The sequence below is a fragment of the Micropterus salmoides genome, unplaced genomic scaffold (genome assembly GCF_014851395.1).
Source record: "Micropterus salmoides isolate LMB-PRFRI ecotype aquatic unplaced genomic scaffold, ASM1485139v1 Ms_hic_scaffold_8, whole genome shotgun sequence".
In the NCBI taxonomy this organism is placed as follows: domain Eukaryota; kingdom Metazoa; phylum Chordata; class Actinopteri; order Centrarchiformes; family Centrarchidae; genus Micropterus; species Micropterus salmoides.
Genome location: NW_024044570.1, coordinates 15,689,215 through 15,717,194, shown reverse-complemented (window position 1 = coordinate 15,717,194; position 27,980 = coordinate 15,689,215). Strand labels below are relative to the sequence as shown.

General features: G+C 39.1%; 2 protein-coding genes across 5 annotated transcripts; one reads left to right on the top strand and one right to left on the bottom strand.

Annotated features, from left to right (window-relative positions):
• The first annotated feature begins 4 nt into the window (after positions 1–4).
• On the top strand, positions 5–6,308 carry galk2 (galactokinase 2). The gene is made up of 10 exons (XM_038706138.1): positions 5–190; positions 305–393; positions 824–947; positions 1,061–1,154; positions 1,259–1,405; positions 2,002–2,100; positions 2,276–2,428; positions 3,657–3,867; positions 4,486–4,687; positions 5,736–6,308. Exons 1-10 carry the CDS (start codon positions 141–143, stop codon positions 5,941–5,943), a joined length of 1,377 nt encoding a protein of 458 aa, XP_038562066.1. The 5' UTR covers positions 5–140; the 3' UTR covers positions 5,944–6,308.
• On the bottom strand, positions 6,297–27,228 carry atp8b4 (ATPase phospholipid transporting 8B4). 4 transcript variants are annotated; one of them, XM_038706136.1, is made up of 29 exons: positions 26,341–27,228; positions 25,837–25,969; positions 25,683–25,741; positions 21,596–21,654; positions 21,389–21,502; positions 21,183–21,281; positions 21,033–21,094; positions 20,805–20,877; positions 20,475–20,545; positions 20,237–20,316; positions 19,904–20,062; positions 19,672–19,760; positions 19,009–19,205; positions 18,575–18,783; positions 18,235–18,278; positions 17,976–18,141; positions 17,703–17,891; positions 16,605–16,720; positions 16,242–16,406; positions 16,055–16,166; positions 15,839–15,944; positions 15,613–15,751; positions 15,026–15,209; positions 11,859–12,082; positions 11,676–11,759; positions 11,026–11,271; positions 10,797–10,935; positions 10,577–10,707; positions 6,297–8,014 (listed from the first exon to the last, which is right to left on the bottom strand). In XM_038706136.1, exons 3-29 carry the CDS (start codon positions 25,711–25,713, stop codon positions 7,712–7,714), a joined length of 3,591 nt encoding a protein of 1,196 aa, XP_038562064.1. In that variant the 5' UTR covers positions 25,714–25,741; positions 25,837–25,969; positions 26,341–27,228; the 3' UTR covers positions 6,297–7,711. The 4 variants fall into 4 exon arrangements, with proteins under 4 accessions (XP_038562064.1, XP_038562065.1, XP_038562063.1 ...); XM_038706137.1 differs by having other exon boundaries at positions 26,910–27,228; XM_038706135.1 differs by having other exon boundaries at positions 25,837–27,228.
• Positions 27,229–27,980: the final 752 nt, after the last annotated feature.

Here is a 27,980-nt window from a genome sequence, read left to right as displayed (position 1 = left end):
CAGTTCAGCGGTTTGGCATCCGGGATCCTCTTGTGACAGTCAGCTGATCGCGTCGCGGCCAGGATATGCAAAAGCACTGAGCTCCGCTGACTGACAACAAGAGGTAGCCTACATTTATAGTTTTCTTTAATCTGGCAGAAATGGCCACACACCCACCCAAGTTAAAGACTGCGATTACTGCCAGTGAAAGGTGAGTAGCAGGAAGATGTGCTGATTGTCAGTGAGTCAGAGGGACGAGAAAACAAATGTGGAGCAAACTCTCTCTGATAGGCTACTTCATGTCTTCGTTTGTAATCTTTTACAGGCTGCAAAACTTGAAAAATACTTTTGAAACAAAGTATGGAAAATCTCCTCTCTTCTATGCATGTGCACCTGGAAGGGTAAACCTAATAGGTATCTTAATTTTATTAGTTTTTTTGTTGACTTACAGTAGTCAATGGGCTGTCAGTTATAGCATATTGGTGATGATGTTGCTTTATTTGCCTCTGATACAATAAACCCCCAAGAACAAACATTTTTATTATTTGCTCAATGCTCAAAAATGTTTGTTAGAAATGTTGGACTTATGGCTTCTGCTAATAAAACAATGTGCGGGGTCCTCCTTAATATCTGTACTGTACTGTAGAAAGTGAGTTCATCCTACTAATAAATAAAAACATTTGAGAGAAGTGTAATTTAACAGAAGGAAAATAATCAATTTAAAGATATTGAATATCAGAGATCTGTAGTTTAAGTCCACACATATTTGTACTAGTGCAACTCCCATGTCAGTTCAATAATTTAGTCTCATCATATAATTTGTCAACTGTTTCATTTTTAACAGGAGAGCATATCGATTATTGTGGTTATTCTGTTCTTCCGATGGCTATTGAACCGAACATCCTCGCAGCCATCTCAGTGAACGACTCAGGGAAGATCACTCTGGCCAACACAAATCCTCAGTACAAGTAAGACTCAAACACTTTATGGCTACTGTTGACTTTTTACAACATGCTTGTGTATTTGTACATGTATAGCACCATCAACATGTTTTCATGATCCTTGTCATCTGGCTTTTCAGGGATTTCACTGTGTCGTGTTCAGAGGACATTGCCATAGACAGAGAGAATCCAAAGTGGCATTATTATTTTCTCTGTGGAGTAAAAGGTATTCAGGTAGGTTTAGTTCTACTTTACAATACTGTAGTAAAGTGATATTTTCCCTAAATAATGTTATGGAATAAGTAATGGAATTAACCTTCCTGCTGTGTATTTTATAGGAGAAGTTTGGGATTGCACATTTAGCTGGGATGTCATGTGTCGTAGATGGAACCATTCCTCCGAGCTCTGGCCTGTCCAGTTCTAGTGCCTTAGTTTGTTGTGCCGGGCTTGTAACAATGGAGGCAAATCAAAAGTCCCTCACCAAGGTAAGAGGCTTTACAATATAAGCATTTCATTTCAGAACACTATATGCATTCACATTAGAGCCTGACCGAGGTTTGAGGATTTTAGAAACACATAACATAACCCTAACATTTGTTATGTGTAGTTATGAGACCTCACCAAGATAACATGACATAATGCAGTTAAAAAATACACTTTTATTATTATTATTATTTATTATTAAAATGTTATAAACGTGTGTTGCCAACGAGGGAGTAGTGGACAAATGCAACAACAACACTCATAACATGATTGAAGACTCTGTCTTCCGTTTCTTTTTTAATTGTCATTTATCTGCTGCTGAAAACACTGATACCAATTTATCTGCAATTAGCTCATATTAGCCAATAATATCAGCATAATAAGTCATCGGTCAGGCTCTAATTCACATAGGAAAACATGCTGTATGCATTTCTGTGAGCAACTTTTGAAAAATGTAAATATCAGATGTGACTCATGACTTCAAAACTAACCCATAATGCACTTCACTTTTATGCCAGTAATCAACAGTCAGAGAAGGTTTGTCAATTTCAAATGGGTCAATTAAGCCCTTTTCTCATTATACTCTGTAATCCTCCAGGTGGCGCTGGCTGAGATATGTGCCAAATGTGAGCACTACATTGGCACAGAGGGAGGGGGCATGGACCAGTCCATCTCATTCCTGGCAGAGAGAGGAACTGTATGTAGCTTTCCTTTCAGTGCATTAGGTCAAACAAGTAGCATAAGTTGATCAGGGTCATTTGTTCACCCAAACCAATCTTTACACTAAGAACATAGAAGAATAATAATGGTTTGTTTCAAATGTTCTATGTAGTCAAGAGTTGCCACTTGTCTTATTGTTGATTTATTGCCAGGCAAAGCTGATCGAGTTCCAGCCTCTGCGGGCCACTGATGTGAAGCTCCCAGATGGGGCCGTGTTTGTGATCTCCAACTGCTGTGTGGAGATGAACAAAGCTGCTTCTTCTCACTTCAACATCCGAGTAGTGGAGTGTCGAATCGCCACAAAGGTATGGTGATCCTGTACAGGGGCTCTCAACTTGATTCTGGGGGGCAAAGGATGATTTATGGAACAGGAAAATTTTTTAAATGGTATTACCGTGTTTCTGTATTTATATTTATTTATATTTATTTATATTTATTTATATTATATCTCGATTTATTTGCTGTTGTGAAATGCTCTTAAACTCTCCTCGTTAAATGAATTATTCAGACAAACTACATAAGGTAAAACAATTGTTTGGTTGTACCTTCATTACTCTTCATATTGAATGTACGTTCTGTGATGGGAGTCTTTGTTTTAAGGAGTCACAAGCCAAAACGGCTTCATACAAGAGTCTTACAAGTCATACAAGAGATTTGGTCCATAAAAAGGATGAGAAATGTCCAGTTCCTTTTCTATTTCAAACATTAAGACTTGGTGCAGAACTCCTGAAGTGGAGAGAATCACAAGAACCTAATACTACCACAGAAATGTGGAACTTTAGCGGCATCTGGCATTTCTCATAGACTTACTCTGAAAATGTCTTTCTTCCTTTGTTGCAGCATTGGACTTAATTAAGTAAATAACCTGCAGTTGTGGTAACAACACTTTTGCCAATACTAATACTACAGTAATTTTTTGAATATTACAATTATTATTTATTTTGGATTTAGCATGTAGTGTATAGTGCTGCAACTAATGATTGTTTTCATTGTATTAATCTGTTGATTATTTTCTCAATTAATTGATTAGTTCTTTGGTCTATAAAATGTCAGAAAATGATGAAAAATGTCGATTAGTGCTCCCCAAAGCCTAAGAAGACGTCCTCAAATGTTTCGTTTTTCTCCACAAGCCAAAGATATTCAGTTTACTGTCATAGAGGAGTAAAGAAACCAGAAAATAATCACATTTAAGAAGCTTGAATTTACTTGTTTTTCTTTAAAAAATGACCCAAACTAATTAATCGATTATCAAAATAGTTGGCATTTAATTTAATAGATGGCAACTAATGGATTAGTCATTGCAGCTCTAGTAGTGGGGCAATGTACTTGAAAGTGTTGCTTCCTTACTGGTTATCCAAATTACTGAGTTGATCTTCAGCAAATATGTGTAAAAATGAATATAGTATATAGAGAGGGGTATAAAATCCTAATGTTCCATTGTGAACATCAACATCAACTAACTTGTGTGTGAGTAAAAAGTTTGTAATATTTCATCGAAGTTGATTAAAAATGTTGTGGTGGGTATGAACACAGATGCTGGCCCAGGCGCGGGGCCTAGACTCGGGCGGGTTGCTGAAGTTGGCCCAGGTTCAGATGGAGCTGAAAGCCTCCCTGGAGGAGATGCTGGCTCTGGTGGATGAGGTGTTGCATCCTGAGCCGTACAGCCGAGAGGAGATCTGCAAGGCCCTGGGAATCACCTGCGAGCAGTTTTCCACAGAGCTGCTGAGCGCTAACACTCAGCATGGTGAGCTACAGTATATGTGTATTTTTATACCATTATGTGGAAACAAGTGGTTAAGTAGTTGATTAGTAGATTTAAAGGTTAAACAATTACAATTTTGATAATGGATTAGGTGTTGGAAGTCATTTGTCTTGTAAAATTATCCAAAAGTTAAAATAATTAATAGTTTTGCAATACGAGGACTTCTTGATTTTTTGCCTTTTAATACCATTCTGAATTTAATATCTTGTTGGTTTTGGGACCGCTGTTCAGGCAAAAAAATGCCTTTAACGTTTTAAAAAACAGATTAATCCATAAATTAAAATGATAGGTAGTTGCAGCCATAATTACTATGACATAGAACAGGGCAATGTAGTTTTTAATGTTAATACAGTATTGTGATATGAGACTAAACTTTTTAATTATCAGTACCTTATTATCAGTCATACGGTGATATCACAGTTTTTCTTGAGTACAGGCATTTGTTAAAAAAATAACATAATATTTATAATTAATAAACAATAATTATTAGGTAGCATCACCCAGGTGTCTGTCGACATCAACACAACCAAGCAGAAAGTCTGGCAGGAGCAGATGGAGGACTTTACAATCAGCGCATCTGCCTCTTTTCCTCTCTCTCAGTGATGCATTTCAAGCTGCACCAGCGAGCCACCCATGTGTACGGTGAGGCTGCACGGGTGCTGCGCTTTAAGAGCGTGTGCGACTCTGAACCTGCCGAATCCATACGGCTGCTTGGAGACCTGATGAACCAGAGCCATGCAAGCTGCAGAGACCTGTACGAGTGCAGCTGCCCCGAACTGGATCAGCTGGTGGACATCTGTCTGTGCGTAGTCTCACTGACTGCTATTACAGATTTAGACATTTTATCCTAAACTGTCCTGAGACAGATTGAAACTCAGGACAGAATGGGATAAAATATCTGACCAGTAAAAAACTGGCTCAACTGTTGTGTACTATAAACTTGTACTTGCTGTGGGTATACATTCTAATTCATGGTATACAAACATAAACATGACTCTACCAATTAATACTTAATACTTTTAATTTCCTGTGGGCAGCTCCTCCATTTCCTTTGTATATTGAATTATGGGAGAATATTTTAAAATAGTGTAGTACTGTAACACACACACACACACACACACACATATATATATATATATATATATACATATATATACACACATATATATATATATATATACATATATACATATATACATATATATACACACACATATATATATATATATATATATACATATATACATATATATATATATATATATATATATATATATATATATATATATATATATATATATATATATATATATATATATATATATATATATATATGTCTGTATATGTCCCATGTGTACCATATACATTGTATTCAGGAATATTGTCTTTACCACTTATCGGAAGATCAGCAATTTAATCCCCGGCTCCTCCAGTCTGCATGTCAATGCGTTCTTGGGCAAGATACTAAACCCCAAATTGCTCCCGCTGGCTGTATGATTGGTGTGTATGAGTGTGCGTGAATGATACGTTTCTTTCTGATGAGCAGTTTGCACCTTGCGTGGTAGCTTCTGCCATCAGTGTAGAAATGTGTGTGAATGGGGTGAATGTGACATGTAGTGTCAAGAGCTTTGAGTGGTCAGAGGACTAGAAAGGCGCTATACAAATACAGTCCAATTACTATTTGCCATTTACCATAAGATAATTCTTTTTAACCATGCTGCCTTACCATCTCTTCAATTTTCCCTCCTCCCTCACACATGCATTTTTCCTAAATGTATGATCACATGATTGAAGGCTGGTGTTGGAATACTGTACTTAACAGCCTCTTCTTCTTTTTCTCTTGCTTACAGGAAGTCGGGGGCTGTGGGCTCCCGGCTGACGGGAGCAGGTTGGGGCGGTTGTGCTGTCTCCATGGTTCCCGGTGAGAAGGTGGAGTCTTTTTTACAAGCAGTGAGGGAGGCCTACTACCTCCCTGATCCACGAAGAGCAGCGATGGAAAAACAGAGTTTGTTTGTGTCAAAGCCGGGAGGGGGAGCTGCAATTTTCCTTGAGGAGTGAAATGCATCATCCGTGTCGGTTTTTGCGGCTATCATTCAATTTGAAACATACTGCTGCGGGTAAATAAATTACATTTTTTACACTTAAAATTGAGGCAGAAGGAACTTGCATATAATAAATAATACTACAAAATGTAAACCTTACTGTGTTCCATTTTACCTCTTTACTCTTACAAATTATTCTGGAATTTAAGGACCAAACAATGGTGAATTATTTCATAGAAAGGGAAAATGCTTTTTTGTGTTAAAACATGTTTTTTTAAAATCACGTGTTAATCATGGATTTTTGTAATACGTTGATTTTGTATTGCTAATTCACTTTTCACCTCTGAAAAGAAACAATGTCAAATAAACTAATAAACAATATTTTTTATTTGTGCTGTTGTATAAAATCCAAACATCCTTTTTAAAAACATTTATACATGAACGTAATGTAGTAAACAAGGGCAAAAATAAAGAATTAAATGTGCTAAATATTTTACCTGTGCAGTAGTGTTGTTGAAGTAGTAACAGTCGTTGGAACAGCATCTCTGAGACATGTTTCTTCTGGCTGTTTGTGTTGTGTTAAAGGCGTGTGAGCCAAAGGGAAATCAGGGTAAGAAGTCCTGATTGTAAGATTACACACTAGGGTTGAGCTTTTGCACAGGATTCATTTTCACTTCATTAGAGAGCAGTGATGTCGGAGGCTCTGCGGTCTAAGGCATAGGTTACTGTACTGTGCTGAATATAACTGCAGCATTCTGCATTTAATTTTGTTCAGGGACTTTTATCACATCGTATCTCACCCAGCCAGTTTTCCCTTTGACTATTTCTGGTAGACAAAAGAGGGGATATGATTGTTGTTGGTTTAAAGCTCATTTCCACTGAATTTAATGTTTTATTCATCCTCTTTATTTTGGGAAGCAGAAAGTGAGGGATGAACCTGTATTATAGAGAGGATATCAGATTCAAGCACTGTATTCAAGTTTAACACATTTCTTATCAAATGGAAAAGATGGATTATCTTTCCTGTGAAATGAGAAAGTCAGGAAATGTAGATCTCAGAATTATAGCATTAAAAGTTCCATATGGCAAAATATGGAGTCAGCTAAATAATAATCATTCATTCTGCTAACTAAATATATTTAAATCAATAATTAAGTTGTGCTTACTGTCATATTCAGCAGTTTTACATCAGTTTTCACAGAAAAAACTTACATTTTAGCACTTTGGATGTAGGTTGAAAGGAGAGTTTCAATGCATAGGCTTTACAGACGTAAGTCTATTAATAAATGTTTTGTACTGGTGCTCAGGGCTACCTGAGGGCTTGCTATTTGTTATTCATAAATGTTGATAGACGTTTGTGCTCCAACCACTTAAAGATTAAATTGGATCAGTTGACGCAGGACAACAAATATTTCTTTAACTTTAGCAACTCATGCATAACGTTGTCCTAAAATATACCTGCTGTTGTCAGGCTGAGTTTGCACATTAAACAAATGGTTGCATGATAAAGATTAAAACGTGTACCATGATCTGTTTTCAATCAGCTGGCTTTTTTTGGAAATGGTTCCTCCTAATAATCATGTTTTGATTGGCCTTTCACGTCCGGCAAATGATTCACACACGAATAAAAAATGAGGTACGACTGTATTGTTGCATTTGAGCATAAATTCACCCAAATGAAGGACACTAATACCTTGTGCTTGGTCTACGGGATCCATGCATACGGTCTCCTATACAGTATACAGAATCTGTTTAGCCAGAGGTCAAGTTCAGTCAGTGTGCCGTTACTCTGGAGTCTGTTTTGCTCTTTTGTCACTTTCTGGTGCTTCTGTGCTTTTATCAGAGACGCAAGAGACTTCATTTTTTCTCTTTAACACATTTTCTATCCAGCTGTTTGGTGTTCTTTCAGGGGAGCAAGCAGAAGACACTATGCTCGTCCTCATGTTTTTGCCTGAGGTAATCAGCTCTCCATAGCCCTGTTGGTGGGAGAAGGCATAGGCAGAGCGGCGGGAGCTCGTCCTGCGTACTCGCCTCAGGTTCTTCTCCTGAGGTCGATCCCTCTTCCTGGACTGTTGTAGATGACGAACCTACCAAAATACAGCAGTGGTGGATGAAGTTCTGCGATCCTTTACTCAAGTAAACGCACCAATACCACAATGTAAAAATACACCATTACAAGTTGATGTTTAGCATTTAAAATCCTACTTAAGTAAAATTACATAAGTATTATCACAGAAATGTAAAAATAAGAAAAGTGAAAGTACTCATTCTGTGTAAAGTCTTTGTAACTGAGAAATCAGTGGGGTCTGCAATGATTAATGGGGCGTGAATGGAGAAAGACAAAAAATTATGCCACACTGTGTGCACTATTTTAAAGAGGTGGTATTATGCTCATTTTCAGGTTCCAAATCTTATTTAGGGGTTGTACCAGAACAGGTTTACATGGTTTAATTTTCAATAAACACCATATTTTGCTCATACTGCACATTGCTGCAGCTCCTCTTTTCACCCTATGTGTTGTACGCTCCGCTCTTGAGCTTTGTTGGGAGTTGCACATGTGCAGTTCCCAGGTAAGGACTACTAGCAGCATAACCGTGGTTTAATGACGTAAAGCAACGGCAGAAACACCGTAATTCTGGTAGCTGCAGAGCTGCCCAACAGTGGCTCAGTGTGTTTGACTGACTCGGATCGTCACTGTTTAATCTGCCCACTTACGAGGCTCCCCTGACAAATACCAATGTAGCGTCACTGATCGCCGAATAACTCATTTGTTTTAGATTCACTGAAAGTTTATTATCTAAGCAATATGGTTACATCTCTCGTGTGCAACGGGATGTCATGGGGTTTTGACGTAATTTTTGGGCCTACAGGTGCTGGTCATATAATTAGAATATCATCAAAAAGTTGATTTATTTCAGTAATTCCATTCAAAAAGTGAAACTTGGACATTATATTCATTCATTACACACAGACTGATATATTTCAAATGTTTATTTCATTTAATTGTGATGATTAAAACTGACAACTAATGAAAATACTAAATTCAGTATCTCCGAAAATTAGAATATTACTTAAGACCAATACAAAAAAAGTATTTTTAGAAATGTTGACCAACTGAAAAGTATGAACATGAAAAGTATGAGCATGTACAGCACTCAATACTTAGTTGAGGCTCCTTTTGCCTGAATTACTGCAGCAATGCGGCGTGGCATGGAGTACACTTGAAATATATCAGTCTGAGTGGAGTGAATGTATACATTATACAAGTTTCACTTTTTGAATGGAATTACTAAAATAAATCAACTTTTTGATGATATTCTAATTATATGACCAGCACCTGTACATGGAACCGGCCGTGCAGGCTTTGGTCGGCTTCACTGTTTCAACTGTGGCTTACCCCCTTGTCGTAACCTAGCAGATGGTATAAGTTACTCACAAGTCCACAACCATACAACATCATTGTTCCACATCTTACCATCAGGACTAAACGTTGAACTGTTGCCGGTGTTCTGACGATCTAACGTTATGCTGCCTTGCCGAAAAATGCTACCATAGCGCAAATCAATAGACTCGACTCTGCCCTGCTCCGTTTTCCATTGCAGGTAGTACCCAGAGATAGTACGTAGCGTGTTATGACGACGTAATGTTCAACATGACACACACACCAGCGATCCACACAGCTTTCTCTTTTTTAAGTTAAAACGTTTCAACATTCCTCAGAATGTAAAGACAGATAAGCGGTATGAAAACCTTCCAGCTGTGTTTTCCTCTGCTGTTGTTGCTGCAGCGGTCGGTGTGACGGTGGGAGCAGAGGGCTCTGTGAGCGGGCGGCTGAGGGTGTGCCTGACCCCTGCTAGCCTATTTATGACACGTTTTCATTGTGACCTCACAAGTAAAGGAAGTGAAGGGCTGGACTACAAATGAGCTGTTTCCAAGTGGTTCAGAGCAGTGTTTTCTGTGGGAGATGGGAACTCCCTTTGGCCTGGACTTTGGGCTTTTTCACTTTGCAAACCTGTTACAGGCACAAAAAAAGAGAGATAACTCAATAAAGGAGAGGGGAAAAGCCAAACAGCATAATACCATCTCTTTAACTTTTTTTTATTTTTGCTTTTATTTAACATTTGGACTCGAAAAAGTCTTTTAATGAAATGAAGTTTTTAAGGGAAATGTCGCTTCGGTGAAATTGCTCACAACTCACTAACTGAAACATGCCCCAACTAAATAACTAACCCTCTCTTATTGTTTCTCTTATTTTCAATTTCCAATGTTGAAAGGTTCTACTTTACTAATTTGGCAGATGCTTTATCCAAAGTGACTTACATTTGAAGAACAACATACTCAGTAAAGTAAGAGATCTACGAGTAACAGTAAATACTAGTAAGAGCTAATAACGCATTCAGCATCAATGGGATAAATACCTAGGGGAAGCAATAAGAGTTAACAACAAGAAAATTGTGGTGTCGCAAATGACAGCAAAGGACAACATTTGTTGGAAGAGCACAGTGCCAAAAAGGAACGTAAGCCTGTACTATAGAGTTTAGGTAGATGGGTGCAATAATTAAATGTACTTTCCACCACTAAAATACAGCCACGAAAGAAATGTATCCATCACTTACACAAACACAGTATATGCATCACAGTTATTGTACCTTATCTGTTAGAGTTGGGAAGAGGTCTGCTCTCAGGAAGCGGACTACTAAGCCAGGCACAACACACACCACAGTGGTGAGCAGAATGACCAACCATACACTCTTCTCTGATAGACAGTTACGTGCCGTGCCTGAGGACGCACAAATCAAAATGTATTTATAATTAATTTCCAAGCATCAGTGTTATTTATTTACATATGTCCAACTGAGCCACACTCACCTATGAATGGGAAATTTCTTGGAAAGACGCCAAATATGCCATCACTTTGCATAGCAAACAAAATGGCAAAGTACACTGTCAGGCTACCCCACGTGAGGAGGTGATTAACAGCTGTCCAGTAGTGTTTGTCGAGTCCAATCTAGGAAAAGATGCATGTATCTTAAACACAAATATAGAGTCTTAACAGGGCTATTTTTGTCTGATTTGTTCTTGCTGTTTATACTCTTACCTGAACACTTACGACTATGACCAAGGATGTTGCTATGGTGACTGCAAACGCTTGTTGGTCAGATAAGTGGGAGCCGTCCTCTTTCACCATGACAGAGAAGGCACCATAAGGAATGAAGAAGAGCAGGAATGATGTGCATACCCCCTGCACTGTGCACAGGAAAAACTGGCATTTGTTGAAGAGAAGGTTTTGCTGGCCGGGTTTGTACAGGCTCGGGTAGCGAAGGCTGTTCTGGTCATTGACATCCTTTATGAAACAGAGATATTATGCATGTTATGTGAGGTGTTAAGTATTATTACATTTAATGGCAGTAGGGTAGCTGTAAGGTGATGCATTGAGGCAGGTGCTTGATGGTAGTTGGCAAAAGTATGGCGGAGGGTAAATTTGATATGATAGATGAACAATATAATATTGGATATGGTTTGCATAAGGGGCTCTACTCACGCACAAGTTTATATTATTTAGGGACCTTTTGGAAGTTTATTAATCATGCCACAGTAAAAGAGGTCTACAACAATAAGATATTCACCTGTATGACTAATGGGGACTATACATTTAGAAATGAAAAGTTTCTTTAAAAAGATTAAGGTAATTTGGTATTGACTATATAAGTCAGCGCTGTGTTATCATCACATAATTAACAGAGTTACCTGATCAAAAAGTCCCATCGCCAGGACTGGTAAAGATGTGTAGACTATATTGAAGAGGGTAATGAACCACTGGTCATACACAGTCTGTGGACAGAGCACAGATGTAAATATCATTAATCCAACACAAAAAGGAGAAACTTTCAAAAATATATAGGCCTTGCAACAATTCTTTAGCTTCCTTACCTGAGCCGAGAAACCACAGAAGAAACCGTACCAGAAGTGCACCAGTGTGAAGGCAAAGTTCTTGTAGAAGAAATAGTACAGGAAATTACACATGCGGAAGTAGGACCAGCGCCCGTGCACCAGCAAGAGCCGCTGCAGGTACCGAAACTGAGCGAAGGAGTAATCTGATGCCAGAACTGCCTGCATCCCCTCCTGACCGCTTATCCCAACACCGATGTGAGCAGCTGCAGAAGAAACACACAAAGTGGATTACTGCCCTTTGAATAGAAAATATTCACCATATTAAATGCACATCCTGTGATCAAATTGACACTTTATTATTGGTTGAGGGATTTAAATACAACAGGGGAAAACCAAGGTTAAATAGGTCTGTATTCTGATAAGTTGAGAAAAAAAGAGTTTTCATCTATAACTCAGACTCTTCAAATATGTATGTGAATGTACATCAAGTTTATGTAGTTAAAAAAACTGCCGATTGGGAATTGTCTTATTGTTTGACACAGAAGAGCAAACCTGAAGCGGTCAGAGACAACACTGCAGAAAGCTGCTGACTACAGCAGAAAATTAGTTTCAGAAGGAAAAACGCTCTTCTTTCTACTGTGTTACAGTTATTGACCACCACAGTTTCTGCAGAAGGCTTTCATCAAGGATTCAGTGTCTTGCTAACGAACACATTAGCAAAGCCTGTCGACCGAGAGCAGCTTCATCTTAGCTCACTGCTGCACTGCAGTCGTGTAGCCCCAGTTTGTGCCTCTGATGTATCACCATTACATTTGAGAAACAGAGCTACAGGTGCTGGTCAAAAGTTGATTTATTTCAGTAATTCCATTCAAAAGTGAAACTTGTATAATGTATACATTCATTCCACACAGACTGATATATTTCAAGTGTTCATTCCTTTTAATTGTGATGATTATAACTAATGAAAACCCTAAAATCAGTATCTCAGAAAATTAGAATATTGTGAAAAGGTTCAATATTGAAGACACCTGGTGCCACACTCTAATCAGCTAATTAACTCAAAACACCTGCAAAGGCCTTTAAATGGTCTCTCAGTCCAGTTCTGTAGGCTACACAATCATGGGGAAGACTGCTGACTTGACAGCTGTCCAAAAGCCAACCAGTGACACCTTGCACAAGGAGGGCAAGACACAAAAGGTCATTGCTAAAGAGGCTGGCTGTTCACAGAGCTCTGTGTCCAAGCACATTAATAGAGAGGCGAAGGGAAGGAAAAGATGTGGTAGAAAAAAGTGTACAAGCAATAACCGCACCCTGGAGAAGATTGTGAAACAAAACCCATTCAAAAATGTGGGGGAGATTCACAAAGAGTGGACTGCAGCTGGAGTCAGTGCTTCAAGAACCACCAAGCACAGACGTATGCAAGACATGGGTTTCAGCTGTCGCATTCCTTGTGTCAAGTCACTCTTGAACAAGACACAGCGTCAGAAGCGACTCGCCTGGGCTAAAGACAAAAAGGACTGGATTGCTGCTGAGTGTTCCAAAGTTATGTTCTCTGATGAAAGTAAATTTTACATTTCCTTTGGAAATAAAGGACTCAGAGTCTGGAGGAAGAGAGGAGAGGCACAGAATCCATGTTGCTTGAAGTCCAGTGTAAAGTTTCCACAGTCAGTGATGGTTTGGGTGCCATGTCATCTGCTGGTGTTGGTCCACTGTGTTCTCTGAGGTCCAAGGTCAATGCAGCCGTCTACCAGGAAGTTTTAAAGCACTTCATGCTTCCTGCTGCTGACCAACTTTATGGAGATGTAGATTTCATTTTCCAATAGGACTTGGCACCTGCACACAGTGCCAAAGCTACCAGTACCTGGTTTAAGGACCATGGTATCCCTGTTCTTAATTGGCCAGCAAACTTGCCTGACCTTAACCCTATAGAAAATCTATGGGGTATTGTGAAGAGGAAGATGCGATACGCCAGACCCAACAATGCAGAAGAGCTGAAGGCCACTATCAGAGCAACCTGGGCTCTCATAACACCTGAGCAGTGCCACAGACTGATCGACTCCATGCCACGCCGCATTGCTGCAGTAATTCAGGCAAAAGGAGCCCCAACTAAGTATTGAGTGCTGTACATGCTCATACTTTTCATGTTCATACTTTTCAGTTGGCCAACATTTCTAAAAATACTTTTTTTGTATTGGTCTAATTTTCGGAGATACTGAATTTGGGATTTTCATTAGTTGTCAGTTTTAATCATCACAATTAAATGAAATAAACATTTGAAATATATCAGTCTGTGTGTAATGAATGAATATCCAAGTTTCACTTTTTGAATGGAATTACTGAAATAAATCAACTTTTTGATGATATTCTAATTATATGACCAGCACCTGTAAGCATGAAGTTCCTAAAAAAAAGAAACACCTTAAAAAGACTGAAGGTATTTCCTTTCACAACCCCCTGCATCTGGCATCTGACACCTGCCCTGTGACAACTGGTTTGTGTTCTGTTTATTTTTGCCTTTGCGTGAATGTGGTGTGCTTGAACTCTGGTATTTCCAGAAATCATCAGAGACTCTTCTAACAAGTGGTTTAAACTGTTAAACTGTTGTGAACCAGGTTCAGGTGTGAAGGCATTTCAGAGACTAACAAAGACTTACTTAACATAGCATGTTTTATTGAGCATATCTAATGCCAGCACCAAATCTGAATGATAATATCTTGTGGTCCCAATTAGGTTTCTGTGTTCCCCCTAGTGCCTGTAGGTTGTCCCTCTTAGGTCATCTCAAAATCCAAATATAACATGTTGTTTTGTAAGAATGCAATAATACGATATCAGAAAGAAACACCCATATATATATATATATATAATAATAATATTAGAATTGGGATTCACATATAAATTAAAAAGGAGATTTCCAGCTACCACATCTGCTTTGATCAGGAAAAAGAGTTGCAAGTTGAGAATATACATGCAATGAAATGAATATGTTTTCATACAGATGGTTAAAAGAGCCTTTGAGGAGTCTGGAAATACCTTCATAAGCTGGTAAGTGTTTAATCCTAACAATTTTTGTAGGGTAATCACATGCTGGGGCACTGCAAGTTGAATGTAATAGTAATACTTGCTTCCTGCTGCTGTTCCCAAACCAGCTTTTTCAGTGTGTCATCCCCTTGGATTAGTAAGTAAGAGTGATCAATCCTTAGACCTACTCTTGATCATGCTGACATCATTGGCTCCATCTCCAATGGCCAGAGTGACGGCCTTCTTGTGCCTCTTCACCAACTCCACCACCTGGGCTTTCTGCATCGGAGTGACCCGGCAGCAAATGACTGTTTTACACAAACAGGCCACGTCCAGCAAGACGTGCTCCAGCTGTGGCTCCAAAGCGTGAGTCTGCAGGGAGAACACATACATCCAACCTGTTAAGCCTCATCAGTACCATCCTATAACATTAACACCCTGTAGAGGCAATACCAAGCAACAGCTCACTGTAACATTTCCACCTAGCTGTTGAGCATCATGCACACCCCTCAAGGCACGCTCCTCTGTGAGGAAATGGATGTTAATGAAAACCCATAATAGAGCCGAGGGCCCTCAGCAGCATAGCAGCTCTCTGCTCATTACAGACTGCACAGTCAGCAGCAGGTACAGAGATGCCTCACTCATAAGACAGCAACACCACCACTGTTTAACTAAATAAATCATGTACCGGTACAGGTATCAGTATCGAAATAAAAACAATCACAAAGGACAGAATTATCATTCCAACAAAGAAAAATGCAATTGAGTATCTCACCAAACTGTGTCCATTGATGACTAAGGCATACTCTGCAATAAGGGTTTCTTCAAACACATCATCTGCAGTCACGTCTTTCATCTGAACATCTCCTGCACTGATAACTCGACTCACGCCGAGAATGTGCTCTTTAGCACTCCTGTGGAGAGAAAAGACAGTAAACTTACCTTTTATATGTTTCTAAAAGCTTTATTAAGTACATGTCATGACATGTACAGCATGTCACCTGAGCTGCTGCTGCACCTCCAGCAGTGTGTAGCCAGAGATGATGAACACCTCATTCATGTCGTCTCGCAGCATGTTGCAGGAGTAGCCAATGTTCATCGCTGTCTCTGAAATGTTTTACACAGTTTACATCTCTGTAGCTTTTCACAGATAGGTAAGCGGTTATTAAAGTATCAGTTTTTCTGGTCAAAAAGATCATTTAGGTGAATTATTCTACCTAGTTTGTCTCCTGTGAGGACCCAGATCTTGATGTTGGCTCGATTTAAACAGGCGATAGTTTCTGGGACTCCTTCCTGCAGTTTGTCCTCGATTGCCGTGGCTCCTAGAAGCTTTAGCAGGACAGCAGTCAGTCTGCAATGAGTTTGATTGCTTCAAGGGTGTAAACAAAAGGTTGTAAATGTTACCTTCAAGCCCTGCTCGATCTCTTCATAGAGCACGGCCAGTTGATCCTCGCGGTTCTCAATTACAGTGCTGGCAAACAGAAGCCTTTTCGTCCAAACTGCAAAATAGTCTTCATCGACATCTTTGTAGGCCAGGGCTAATGTTCGAAGTCCTTCTCCAGCAAATTCCTGCGGAGAAAATGAGAACAATCACCATTAACAATACAGCAACAAAACAGGGCACTGTATTTTTTAAGCATGTTGGTGTTTTGTTTTTTTATGACTATAAAATTGAGACTATAAACTTAGATAGTGCACTTAAGTGTATAAATTCACTTTTTAACAATGTAATCACTGAGTAATGTTATCCAATGGTATCACACTTACACTGAGATGTTCTGAGGTAGTGTGCATGAGGGCTTCACTGGATGAATCCAGAAGTTCAAAGATAATAGTGTCAGCTCCTTTGGAGTACAGTTTAATCTTGCCCTGTGGATTTCTCACTATGAAACACAGCAAGAGAACACTGTCATGAGTTGTAGTTTTTCCCTTTGAGTTTGAGTTTTTGCCATTTGTTTCTGGTGTTCTAGCTCGTAGTCCTGTGTTGATTTGATATTGCTTTGGTTTGGTAGTCTAGTTGTTATATTGTTTCTTAGTCACTGCCTTAACTCTTGTTCCTGCGTTTTAGTTCGTTGTCCTTGTTCCCAGTCCTGTACCATAGTTCATGTTAAGTGTTCACTCTGGTCTGTTTTGTGTTCAGTAACTTGTGTTCCGTCTGTTCCCCCGGTTGTCACTCTGCCTGCATATCAGTCTCTCTGTTTCCCTCTGCTCACTGTCTCTCTCTCTGCCTGCCTCGTTAGTCTCATGTCTGTCACCTGTGTTGCTCCCGCCCTGCTCGTTAGTCCCTGTGTATATATACCTGGTGTTTCTGTCTGGTCCTTGTTGGGTCATTGTTTATTGTCACCCAGTGTTACAGTGTGTTACCTTGTTGCCAGCCTACTCGTCGTGTTTCCCTGCTTATTTTGGATTCTGGTTTTCTCGTTTGGATTACTTTGTTTTGGACTCTGTCATCAGCCACTCAGTTTGTAAGTGTGCTCGCTTTGTTTGTTTATTAAAACCCCTTGAACTGTACCTCCTTTGCCTTGCGTCCTGCATTTGGGTCCTCCAACCTGCTCAACCCTGCCTTCACCTCAAAACCGTGACATACACAACATTACTTTTTTGGTCAAATCCTCCTACACGGATTACAGATTACACAAGCATGTAGAGACTGTTAACTTCATGCTATTTGCAGAAAATAAAGACTTATTACTAGTTGTCACAGGTATTGTTATTAAACATGGTAAATAGAAAGTGTGTTAAGAAACAGACTTGCTATTAATTTTTTGATTTCATGTAGTCATTTTCTATAATAATGTGCACATAATGCCAACTTCAGTACTTGTAAGTTAAAGGGAGCATTTCTGTTATAAGTGAAGACCTAACCAATGACACTCATTCTCTTGCGCACGTTGTTGAAGTCCAGTATGGCCAGCAGCTGGTAGGTGACAGCTTGTCCCATCTCATACAGTGTGATGGTTTCGGGGGTTCGGGCCCGGAAGACAAAGCCAAAGTTTCGAGCTGCAGTCACCAGTGCTCCCTCGTCAGGTGACTGGGCCTGGTACACCAAGTTTCCTTCATTTTAACAGAAACATCGATCAGAGCCACTTTAATGTATTCAATTATTTGTCTTTTTACTGGATTGTGTGTACAGTTTACCTTCACTCTTCTCCTCTGGCATGACAGTGTGGCACAAAGCCAGCAGTCTGAAGAACTCCTGCACTGTAGGATCTTCCAATTTAATGGCTTCCACCAGGCTGCCATCGTAAAACTTAAACTTTCTGTCACAGAGAGGGTTGAAGGAAAAGTCCACACAGGCTGTTTTCTGAGGGCACACAGACCACCAATATAGTCATTATGTTATTATGTTATTAGTATTGTTTCAGTTAAGAATTCATTCTCGTTTAGCCTTACTTACTTCTGTAATTTCCACCTTCTCGTCAAATTCATTATAGACTTCACCTGAGTGAATAAAAAGTACTGTAATGACTCATATCTTGTGAAACATTATAGAAATTTGGCTCTGCCACTGCTGATAAACGTTTTGCCCTAAAATCTAATACTTTAATTCAAACATAATTATTGTAATTAAGTATTTCCCACAGTTAGAATTAAAAATTTATTATTTAAAAACCACTAAATGATCCTAGAATTATCCAACTATCGTCAACTAAAACTGAGAAAACATGCTCACACCCAATTGTTTGGTAAAGTTTAATAATGGACTGAGTTTTAAATATTTCCAAAAAGCTCCATACCATATGTCTGTCCATTAATGGAACACTTGCTGAAGAGCATGATGTTCTGGGTGAGGGTGCCTGTCTTGTCGGAGAAGATGAATTCCACCTGACCCAGCTCCTCGGTCAAGGTGGTGGTGCGAGCTTCCGCCGCAGTGTCCGTCTGACTGTGGTACATCTTCCCGTCCCAGTTAATGAAATAACTGTGGCCGAGCCGCAGAACCTCCACACTGAAGGAAGGTTTTACCATACATTTTTCTGTACAATATCCCTTTTTAATAAGAAATCATTTATAAAACTGAAATAATAACATTGAAATTGAAACGTCCATAGCTTGAAAAAAAGTGACAGTTTTGCTAAGAAACACTGTTACTTTAAGAATACATGAAGGAACTTTTAGACCTGGGCAAGCAACAATTTCTCGAATATTTATATAGCATTGTCTTGGTCCTTACCTGACATACAGTGAGATGGGCACAACAGTGTTGAGGATGATGATGTAGGACCAGAAGGTGAGGAAGCCAGAGAAAACAGCACTGCTCTGAAACCCCTCCCAGGGCAAGAATACCTGGAAGTTTCTGCCAATGCAGCTTTCCCAAATAGTGTTTCCGATGGCCAAAATGACTCCCATACAAATGAGGGAGGCAAAGATCTGAAATTTAGATCAACAAAATGTGTCCATTATGTCAGTTTATCTCGACCTTCTTCACCTCATGAAAATGAGAAGTATGTCAGTATGTTCATTTAAAGATCCTACACACCCACGGTACACTCACTTATTGTGTCTGATTAGATACACTTGATCGACATGTACCCCCACGCTCTGTTTGTTTTGTTGCACCCGTTAGAGCGGGACAACTTGCACCTCATTTTTATTGGTGTATTTCATTTTAGGATCTCACATAAATATAGATCCACCCAATTTCTTTGAGCAGCATAAATAAAAACATCTGTGCAGGAGGGCCTTTAAAGAACATTTTGCAGGCACAAGACTTACCCACAAATAGTTTGGGTTTATTAATCAAAGCTTTTGCTGGAATGTAAAAATTTTATATAATTAATTAAATAAGATGCAGTGCACTATGTTAGTTACCATGTAAAAGCAAGAAACAGCTTACCCACAACACTAAGGTGTTCATCAGCTTGTCAATACTTGTCCTTTTAAATGTAGTCCGCCCAGAGTTCTGCATGAGTTTGGTTTGCAACCCTAGAGGAAGGTTTAGGAAACAACTATCAGTGTTGAAAGAACATTAACAACAAGAGGGTTTATGAGCTGGTCAAAGGATAAAATAAAGACAAGGCTAATGGATGTGGAGAATGAAAGCCTAAAAAAAAATTTAAAAATCATACCAGCAAAGATGACCATTCCAAAGCACCACTCAGTGTTTCTGAGTACACAACCTCGCAGCAGCATTTTGTCATTATCCAGAGGGTATTTATTGCCTCCCCAGTACAAAGTTCCTGTGAATTTATCCAGCTTGTTGTTCGGTGGCTCACAAACGACCTCTCCTGAGGAACAAAGCAAATACAGTCTTACCAACGTCTTCCCTGCAGGAGACAATTCACTGACATGCATTCACACAACAAAATACTAATAATCATTTTGAGGAGAGACATTTTGAACACACACAGAAAGCCTGAGGTGTCCACAAATGAAAACAAATATGTCAAGCATCATCTCACCATCAAAGTTCATCAGTTTGGTAATATCTCCCAAACCTGAGGTGACGGTCAAAGCCTGACGAACTTTCAGATTCGTCTCTCTTTTTTGGGAGAGAAATGGAAAAAACAAATGTGTTTTCCATGGAGACATAGAAATGAATCATAATCTCACACTTTCCTTCCTCACACATTTGACACTGTGTTCGGTCGCAGTTTAGATTTCTTTTGTTTTACTTTACATAACCAGTGCAGCACTTACCCATCTAGCTCTGCAGTCTCAATATAGCACAGTCCATAGGGCTCGCTGCTACAGAGAAGGAGGATGTCTGCCTGTGTATAAAACCAATATGTACACTCAGTGGTGAGAAAAGACAATAAATCAATCTTAACCATCTGAACCTGCAGGAGCACCCAACAGCCTCTGAATCTCCCAGAAGAAATCTTTGCTTGTTAACTGTAACTGCTCTTATATGTTAACATGAAAGGCCGAATTGCACACCATCTAATAAAAGCTGCAAGAAAATGAAAGAAGCAAAACAAAAAGCATCCAATTTACAGAATACTTCACAGCATTGCGCAATTTACTCACAGCGACAAATTGATTATTCTCTAGTTTGATGATATCCCCCACTCGAACGTTCATCCATTTCTCATTCTGCAAACTTGGAAATTAAAAACAAAAGGAAAATAATAATACTGATTAAACCACGTAAATGTCCTTGAACATGCAGAATGTAATCATTTGTTCATGTGATTTTGCTTCTAAGCAGTTAAACAAAGCATCTAATGAGAGAGACAGAGGAGAGTGATGAAGTACCTTCCCCTGAGGAGAACCTGAGACTGCCGGTTATTGACTTGCTGGTCGCTCTTATGTCGGAACTGAAATTTATAAGAGGGATGACAATTTGTGTCATGGGAGATAGAAGAGAAGCATTCAGAAGAGCTTTAAAATATTTTTTTTACTAACATAGTCATCTGTGGCATCCTTGACAGCTGTGATTACCAGCACCAACACCAAAGGCACGATGGTTGTGAACCAGGACAGAGAGGAAATTTCTGGAATTAACTATATGAAAAGAAAGAAAGGCAGGTTAGCTTCACACAATAAAAAAAACTACATTCATAAAAGCGACGTGTAAAAAATATATTTCTGCGCAACCCAGCTTCTTCTACCTGCAGTATCGACAGCACTAAGAAGTACGCATTTGCAACCCTCTGGAACTGCTCAAAGAAGTTGATGGGCAGGAAGGTTAAGATGTTGTACTTTGAGGTTTTGATGCGATTGTCCTGAAGAAGCAAACATTTAGAAATTTAACTTAAAGAATACAGACTACACTTGTGAGTAAAGTAAAACATAATGTAATTTTGAGGTCTACTTACAGCATATGAGAACTTGTCATTGTAGTCCCACGCATTGGCTTTCACACGGCGTTCCTTCTCTACAAACAGACAAATAGATTATCCAGAGACAAGTGAGCCTTATACAAGTACATATAAATACAATATATAAAGACTTCAGACTTAGTTTCCTTTCTATTTTTACAATAATTTATTGATTTTTATTTTAAATACTGTAAGAGAAAGCTTAATATAATTGTGTACTCTCTTGACTTGGGCCTGCTTGCTATTATATTCACCCTGTAACTACAGCTCGATAAAGTTAAGATGGATGACTGATACACACTTTCCTAATAAACCTGTTATGCTGATTAATGCACAAACCAGACCTCTATTTGTCCAATTAATATCTCTCGATGAAACATTTCTTCAACATAAAGGGCACGTAACAAAACAACATGCCAATATCAATAATGCACAAAAACACAAAATGTGAACAACAGCAGTACAGTGGTGCAGCATTAATCATTTACGATCTACGTAGTCCTAAAGAGGTTTACAGGCACAATCTATCGACACATTTAAACATATAATTTGGTTTAGTTTTCTGAGGTGAGATCCCACTAAAAGGATAATCTACCTCATCGTGTTAGATTTAAAAGTCTTAAGCTTTGCTAACTAAGATTGGTTGCCATGTATTATGAATTTGTCAGTTCATTTTAAAGTAGCAGTGAAACTTTCCATTGGGACAACCTTGTACATTTCTTTTTACCACTGCAACATAGTAGAAGGCTTTTCTTTAATACACTGAAGCAGAATGCACTGTCTCACCAAAGGTAGCAGTCAATTTCATTCCCTTTTTTCCCTGTTGTCAGTCATAGGCAGATTTTAATGGGAGATTTTGTGAAACAGAGGTGTTAATAAAAAGAATGATATGTAAATTCTATTTAGCTGATTCAGTTTCAAGGTCCTGGTGTTGTGCTGGCTCACTGTCACACTGTCATGAATTACTGGGACGTCATCTTTAATGTTATTAGTACCATCTGTGCTTTTCCTACTATGACAACTCAAAATGTCTACTGGTAAAAAGGCCAAGGTGGTGTCCAAAATCATACCCTTGTTCACTCATTCACTACTCCCTCTACAATAGACACTCAACAGTTGATTCAATAGTGCTCAGTAATTTAAGATTTCTGTCAATTGGTGTCAACACTGACAGGTATGCATATGTAAAATGCTGGGTATTGACACTACTTTTTTAAATTTCACTGAGGAATTTTTGAGGCAACTATATGTCAAATACATACTGCACATTCCACACTAAAGCTGATGATACACGGAGCAGCTTTTAGAGCAATTGTGCTGGGCAAAGTTGCCGTCAGTGGTAATGAGTAAAGATTACTACCGTAATCCCCTTCCCCCACCACTCCACCACCCGCCCTGCACCTCCGCTATCCGTTCAAAACATAGTCGGACTTGCCTCCAGCAAGATTGCCCAGCAACATTGCTCAAAATGTTGCCCTGTGTATCATCAGCTGAAGAATCCAGGCAACTCCCCTTTTGTTGCTTGCAAGATTGTCTATTGTGCCATAACGGCTGTGGTGGCATAGCCTTTTGTCTTCTTGTTCCAGCCTGGTATTGCCTGTCATTTTTGCCCTTTTGTTTTTTTTGCCTGTTCTGACTGCCCCATCACACCTGTTGCCAAACAACAACACAATAAACTAAACTTTTACCTTACATGCTTCAGGTCCAGTGTGATACGGAACCTCATTTAACATGGTACAAGACAAGGTTGCTCTTGACTTGAGAATATATTCACCCATTCCTCTTGGCCTGCTATAATGGGTCTGATACATCAGACTGACGTATTCACCTAATTCCCTGCATTTTATTTCAATGGGTATTCCAGCAATCTTTATACTGTTCTTTCATAAAGTGTGGGGACTCACAAGAGACAAATGAAGAAGCAGAGGTATAGAGATTTTGACTTTTAGTCCCTATGGGTCAGGTTACAAAAACAGTGTCATTAAATACACCATCTTCTCCACCTCCTAAATGCTCACTTCTTTCAAACTCTACACTTCCAGTTTGTCATGCAGGTTTTCTAAAAAAGTCTCAACCCAGCCAAACCAAAATGACCCTGATGACATCATTAGGGTTATTATTAATTTTGGAAATCTCCCCCCAGAGCAACAGGAAACATTACATAACTGCTTTGAAAGACTGACTCTTTGTGACAAGTAAACTTAACTTAAAAAACAGTGGAATGCCCCTTAAAGAATTACTTCAAAATACACTTGCTTGCTTTCTTGAAGAGAGCTGTAGAGCTATAAAGCTACAGCTATCAGTCTATTAGCTTAGTTTAGCATAAAGACTGGAAACAATAGGAAACAGCTGGCCTGGCTCTGTCCAAAAGGTAACAAAATCTTTTACCAACACTTCTAAAGCTCAATAATTTACACGACATATCACATTTGTTTACAGGTTTACTGGGAATTATGTGTGTGCCTATTTCTTGGGAAGGTGCAGTGACTCACCACTGGTTACCTGGCAATCTCACATTACAACAAGACTCAAGAAAGGAGATGTAACATGTGTTGGTGAGCTTTAGAGGTGCTGGTAGGCAGGTTTTGTTACCTTTTGACAAAGCTATGCTAGCTGTTTCCCCTTGTTTCCAGTCTTTATGCTAAATTAAGCTAGCATCTCCTGGTTGTAGCTCAGTAAGAAAGCATCTAGGTGTAATTTCCAAATGTCAAACTAAACATTAGATCTTACCTACTCATTAGTATGTATTGTTTACCATTTATTGGCAATTGATAATATGTCGCAACAATGCATAACATATATGGCACTTCCAGTCAGCTATGCCTTTATGTCTCACATTTGTTCCCACTTCTCACTTCTATATTAGAAGCAATGGCACTAAGTTCCACAAAGATCCACAACTCTGCTGGTCATTACTCTTTTGTTACATTTCTTTTCTTTCAGACAGTATCAGTCACAATATCCTAGCTTATAGAATGATTATGATGGGATATGCACATGAATCCACCTAAATATGGTTGATCCACTAAAGGGAAATAAATAACATCTCTTGCTGAGTCTACTTCATGGGTTTGATGATATAAGAGTGTCTGCGGCATGTGGGCTCTGTCTGAGCTTGCCCCCTTTACACCCAAGAAGTGAAGACTTCATCCACAATTACAACTCTGGCATTCATTTCATGGCTCATATGTCAGTGTGATGCATTAACATGCTCAGTCATGCTTTTTAAACAGTCTCGACAGGAAATATATTCACTCACAAACAACACAATAAATACCAGTCACCTTCAAGATGAAAACAAGACAGAGCAATGCCAGAGAGGAGCACATTGCTAGAGCTGTTGTTTCCAAACAAGGTTAAATCATTATTGAATTATGCATAACACACACGGTCAGAGCTGCAACAGGATAAACCTTCTCACACAACAGACTGGCCCCATCCTGCTATCTGTTACCATGACAGTTAATTATTAAGAAAAGCATTTGTTGTTCAAGGACTTCGGTCTGCTTAAACATTTCATTAGAAGATGTGTAAAAGCAATATTGTTTTTCTAAGACAGCAAAAGTTACCGCTGTTATTTAACAGACTGATTTCTCAAAGAGAATATATTTTTCTGCTAGGCACTTGAGCAGACTCTTGAGCAGCCTGCAAGTCCAAACAGCTTCAGGAAATAAATCAGCCCATATTCCCCCTGAGTCTAACATCGATGCAGGAAGCTTTTAGATGATCTAGATGAACCCCAAAGGTTGACAACACAATATCTGTACTGAAGTTCCCTCTTAGCTTACCTCAAACACATGAAAAACACATGCCCAGAAAGGGAGAGGCTACTGACTGTTTCATTTTATCTCTCTAAACCAGTGCACTGCACTGGATGAGGAGTTACTGTACAGCTGCCTGAGAGAGAGAGGAAGACTTAAACAAGATAAGTCTCCAACTTTTGAAAGACCAACAAAAGACAAGGCTGATATTTGAGCTTTTCTGTACAATGTATACACTTCAAACCTGCAGCCAGTAAACGCTCAACACCAAACAATGTTTCCTGTTGTTCTCAGCTACAGTGTGTTTAGAAAAAAATTCTCACCAATATGAGTATTTCTTCTCCAGAATGCCATGTTCTCCGGGGACCTCCCGATTCTTTCCCTAAAAGTCATGTGAAGAAATCAGAGTTGGAATGTAACTAATAAGTACATTTACTTATTAGACACTGCACTTCAATTGACTTAAAATGAACGAACTTGGCGGACTGTACTGGCTGACTCTTATGTTGAACATTCACTGCAGTACGTCGGTCAGAATGCAGAATCAGATCGGAGGACCGGCAGAGCACAGGGCCCTTAAACAGATTTTAGTGTGTGTATGCATGTGGTTCTGCAGAAATACAACAGAAAAAAAATTAACAAAGTTTAGGAGATAGGCCTATACATAAGAGAAGATTCATCGTTGTGTACGTACATGGGTTCTCAACTCCACCACATTTCAGCGGGAAATATTTTTACTCCATTTTTTGACAGTTGCTAGGCTTTACACATGGAGCTTTTACATATAAAACATGTTTTGGGATGAGCCAATAAAATTAGCTCCACATCTATTAACTAGCCTACAACAATAAAATGCTACTTTCACATGAATGCATCAATAATAATAATCCAAAACATTTACTGAGGCATTTTTCTTCATACGAGTACTTTTACTTTTGATTTTTAATTTGCTGATAATACTTACCTTTACGCTTACCTTACCTTTCTACTGCAACACTGCAATTTCCCTTTGGGTGTGAATAACATATCTATCTATATATCTATTAGTTACATGTTTAAAGCAAGAGTTTTACTTGTAATAGAACATTTTTATATGAATACTTTTACTTTACTAAAGGATCAGAATACTTCCTCCAGCAAAGGAAGAAACCGCTATTAACCATCTACACTAAAAAGAGGAACTGAACATTTTGCATTGGGACAGTATTGCAGTGCAGGAGGTGAATGGGGGGGGGGGGATTGAGTCAGTGTGTGCAATAAATGTGGCTTTGTTTTACATCTGAGGCAACAAAGTAAGGTGTTGTCTCTGGTTTCTTTTCTGTTCAGACAAGCAACTTTAATTAAACTATTGGTGTAACCAACAGCAGCAGTTAAATCCCAAGTGAACCATGTCTCCTTAGCAAAACATCCCTGAGGAGCAATACAAAGCTGGGAGTGTAACATCTGAACTAGATATAGTTCCTTAATTCTCAAAAGAAAATAGCGTAATAATGAAACAAGTGCAAGGATTTCTTAATTCTTGTGTTATCCCATAAATTTCAGTGTCTTACCTTGCACAGCTTTGTCACAGGCGCAGTCTTGTATTGTGTCCATGTATCCTGTCGTTCAGTTTATTTTCAGACACCACATTCCTCAGATCCTGAATGAAAAAATCACCAGACATGGATGGACTCCTGGTTGTAAATGAGCAGCAAAAGCCCGTTCAGCTGTGGTGAAGTAGAAGAAGACTGCAGACGGTGTAGGGTGTTAAAATGGTGCAGCAGGCACGTAACAATGAGCAATCACGCTATTCGGAGAGAAATGTGTAGAGACAGAGTGAGACCGAAAAGAAATGAACTCACTCACGATCACCCACCCAGAGCGATGACATGGAGCTCATAGGAGCCTTCATCGGGTGAGATGCGGGAGCGTGCGCGTGTGCGTGGGTGTGTCTGTGTGTGTGTGTGTGTGTGTGTGCAATGTCTGTCTCCCCTTGAGAAAAACAATAGCCAGACTGATTTCTTTACAAACATTTAAACACTTGATGATGTTCTTACAAGCATTGAAATTATGAGCTGTGAAACATTTTGAATTGGCTCTAATAGGCAGCAGTGAGGAGCATTTTAACCTAAAGTGATCAATTTGCACGCAGTTTAAATGTAGCCTAAAATTAAAAATAATCTGGACCCTGAAAGCACGATCTCAGTAGGCTAATTGTCGTGAAAATCTGTTTCCTAGCTCATGTGTATTTTTTCTATATTAGTTTATAGCTATAGCCTATTGCCTGCTAAGTGCCCAAAACAGAGTGCAAACATGCGCCGTCACTCAAGATCTCCTCCAAACTGCTCTAGTGCAGTCTCTGATTCAGGTACATTATTAAAAACAACGAGGAAACAATTAGTTAGATATTTCTTTTCACAGACCCGAAATAGGTTGTAACATTATTGGTAAATATTTTTACCAACACTTAAAAAAAAAAGGTGTGTTTTTTATTGTTACGTATTTTATATTCTCATTTCCAGTTTCCCACAACGTGTTCTGAGTTGAAACTGTTATTATAGCGCCCCCAGTCGGTGTGCTTTTGAGAGAGATGACCTCCTGCCTTTAAGCTGATCTAATTCTCTGTTGTCAGTATTTCTGTC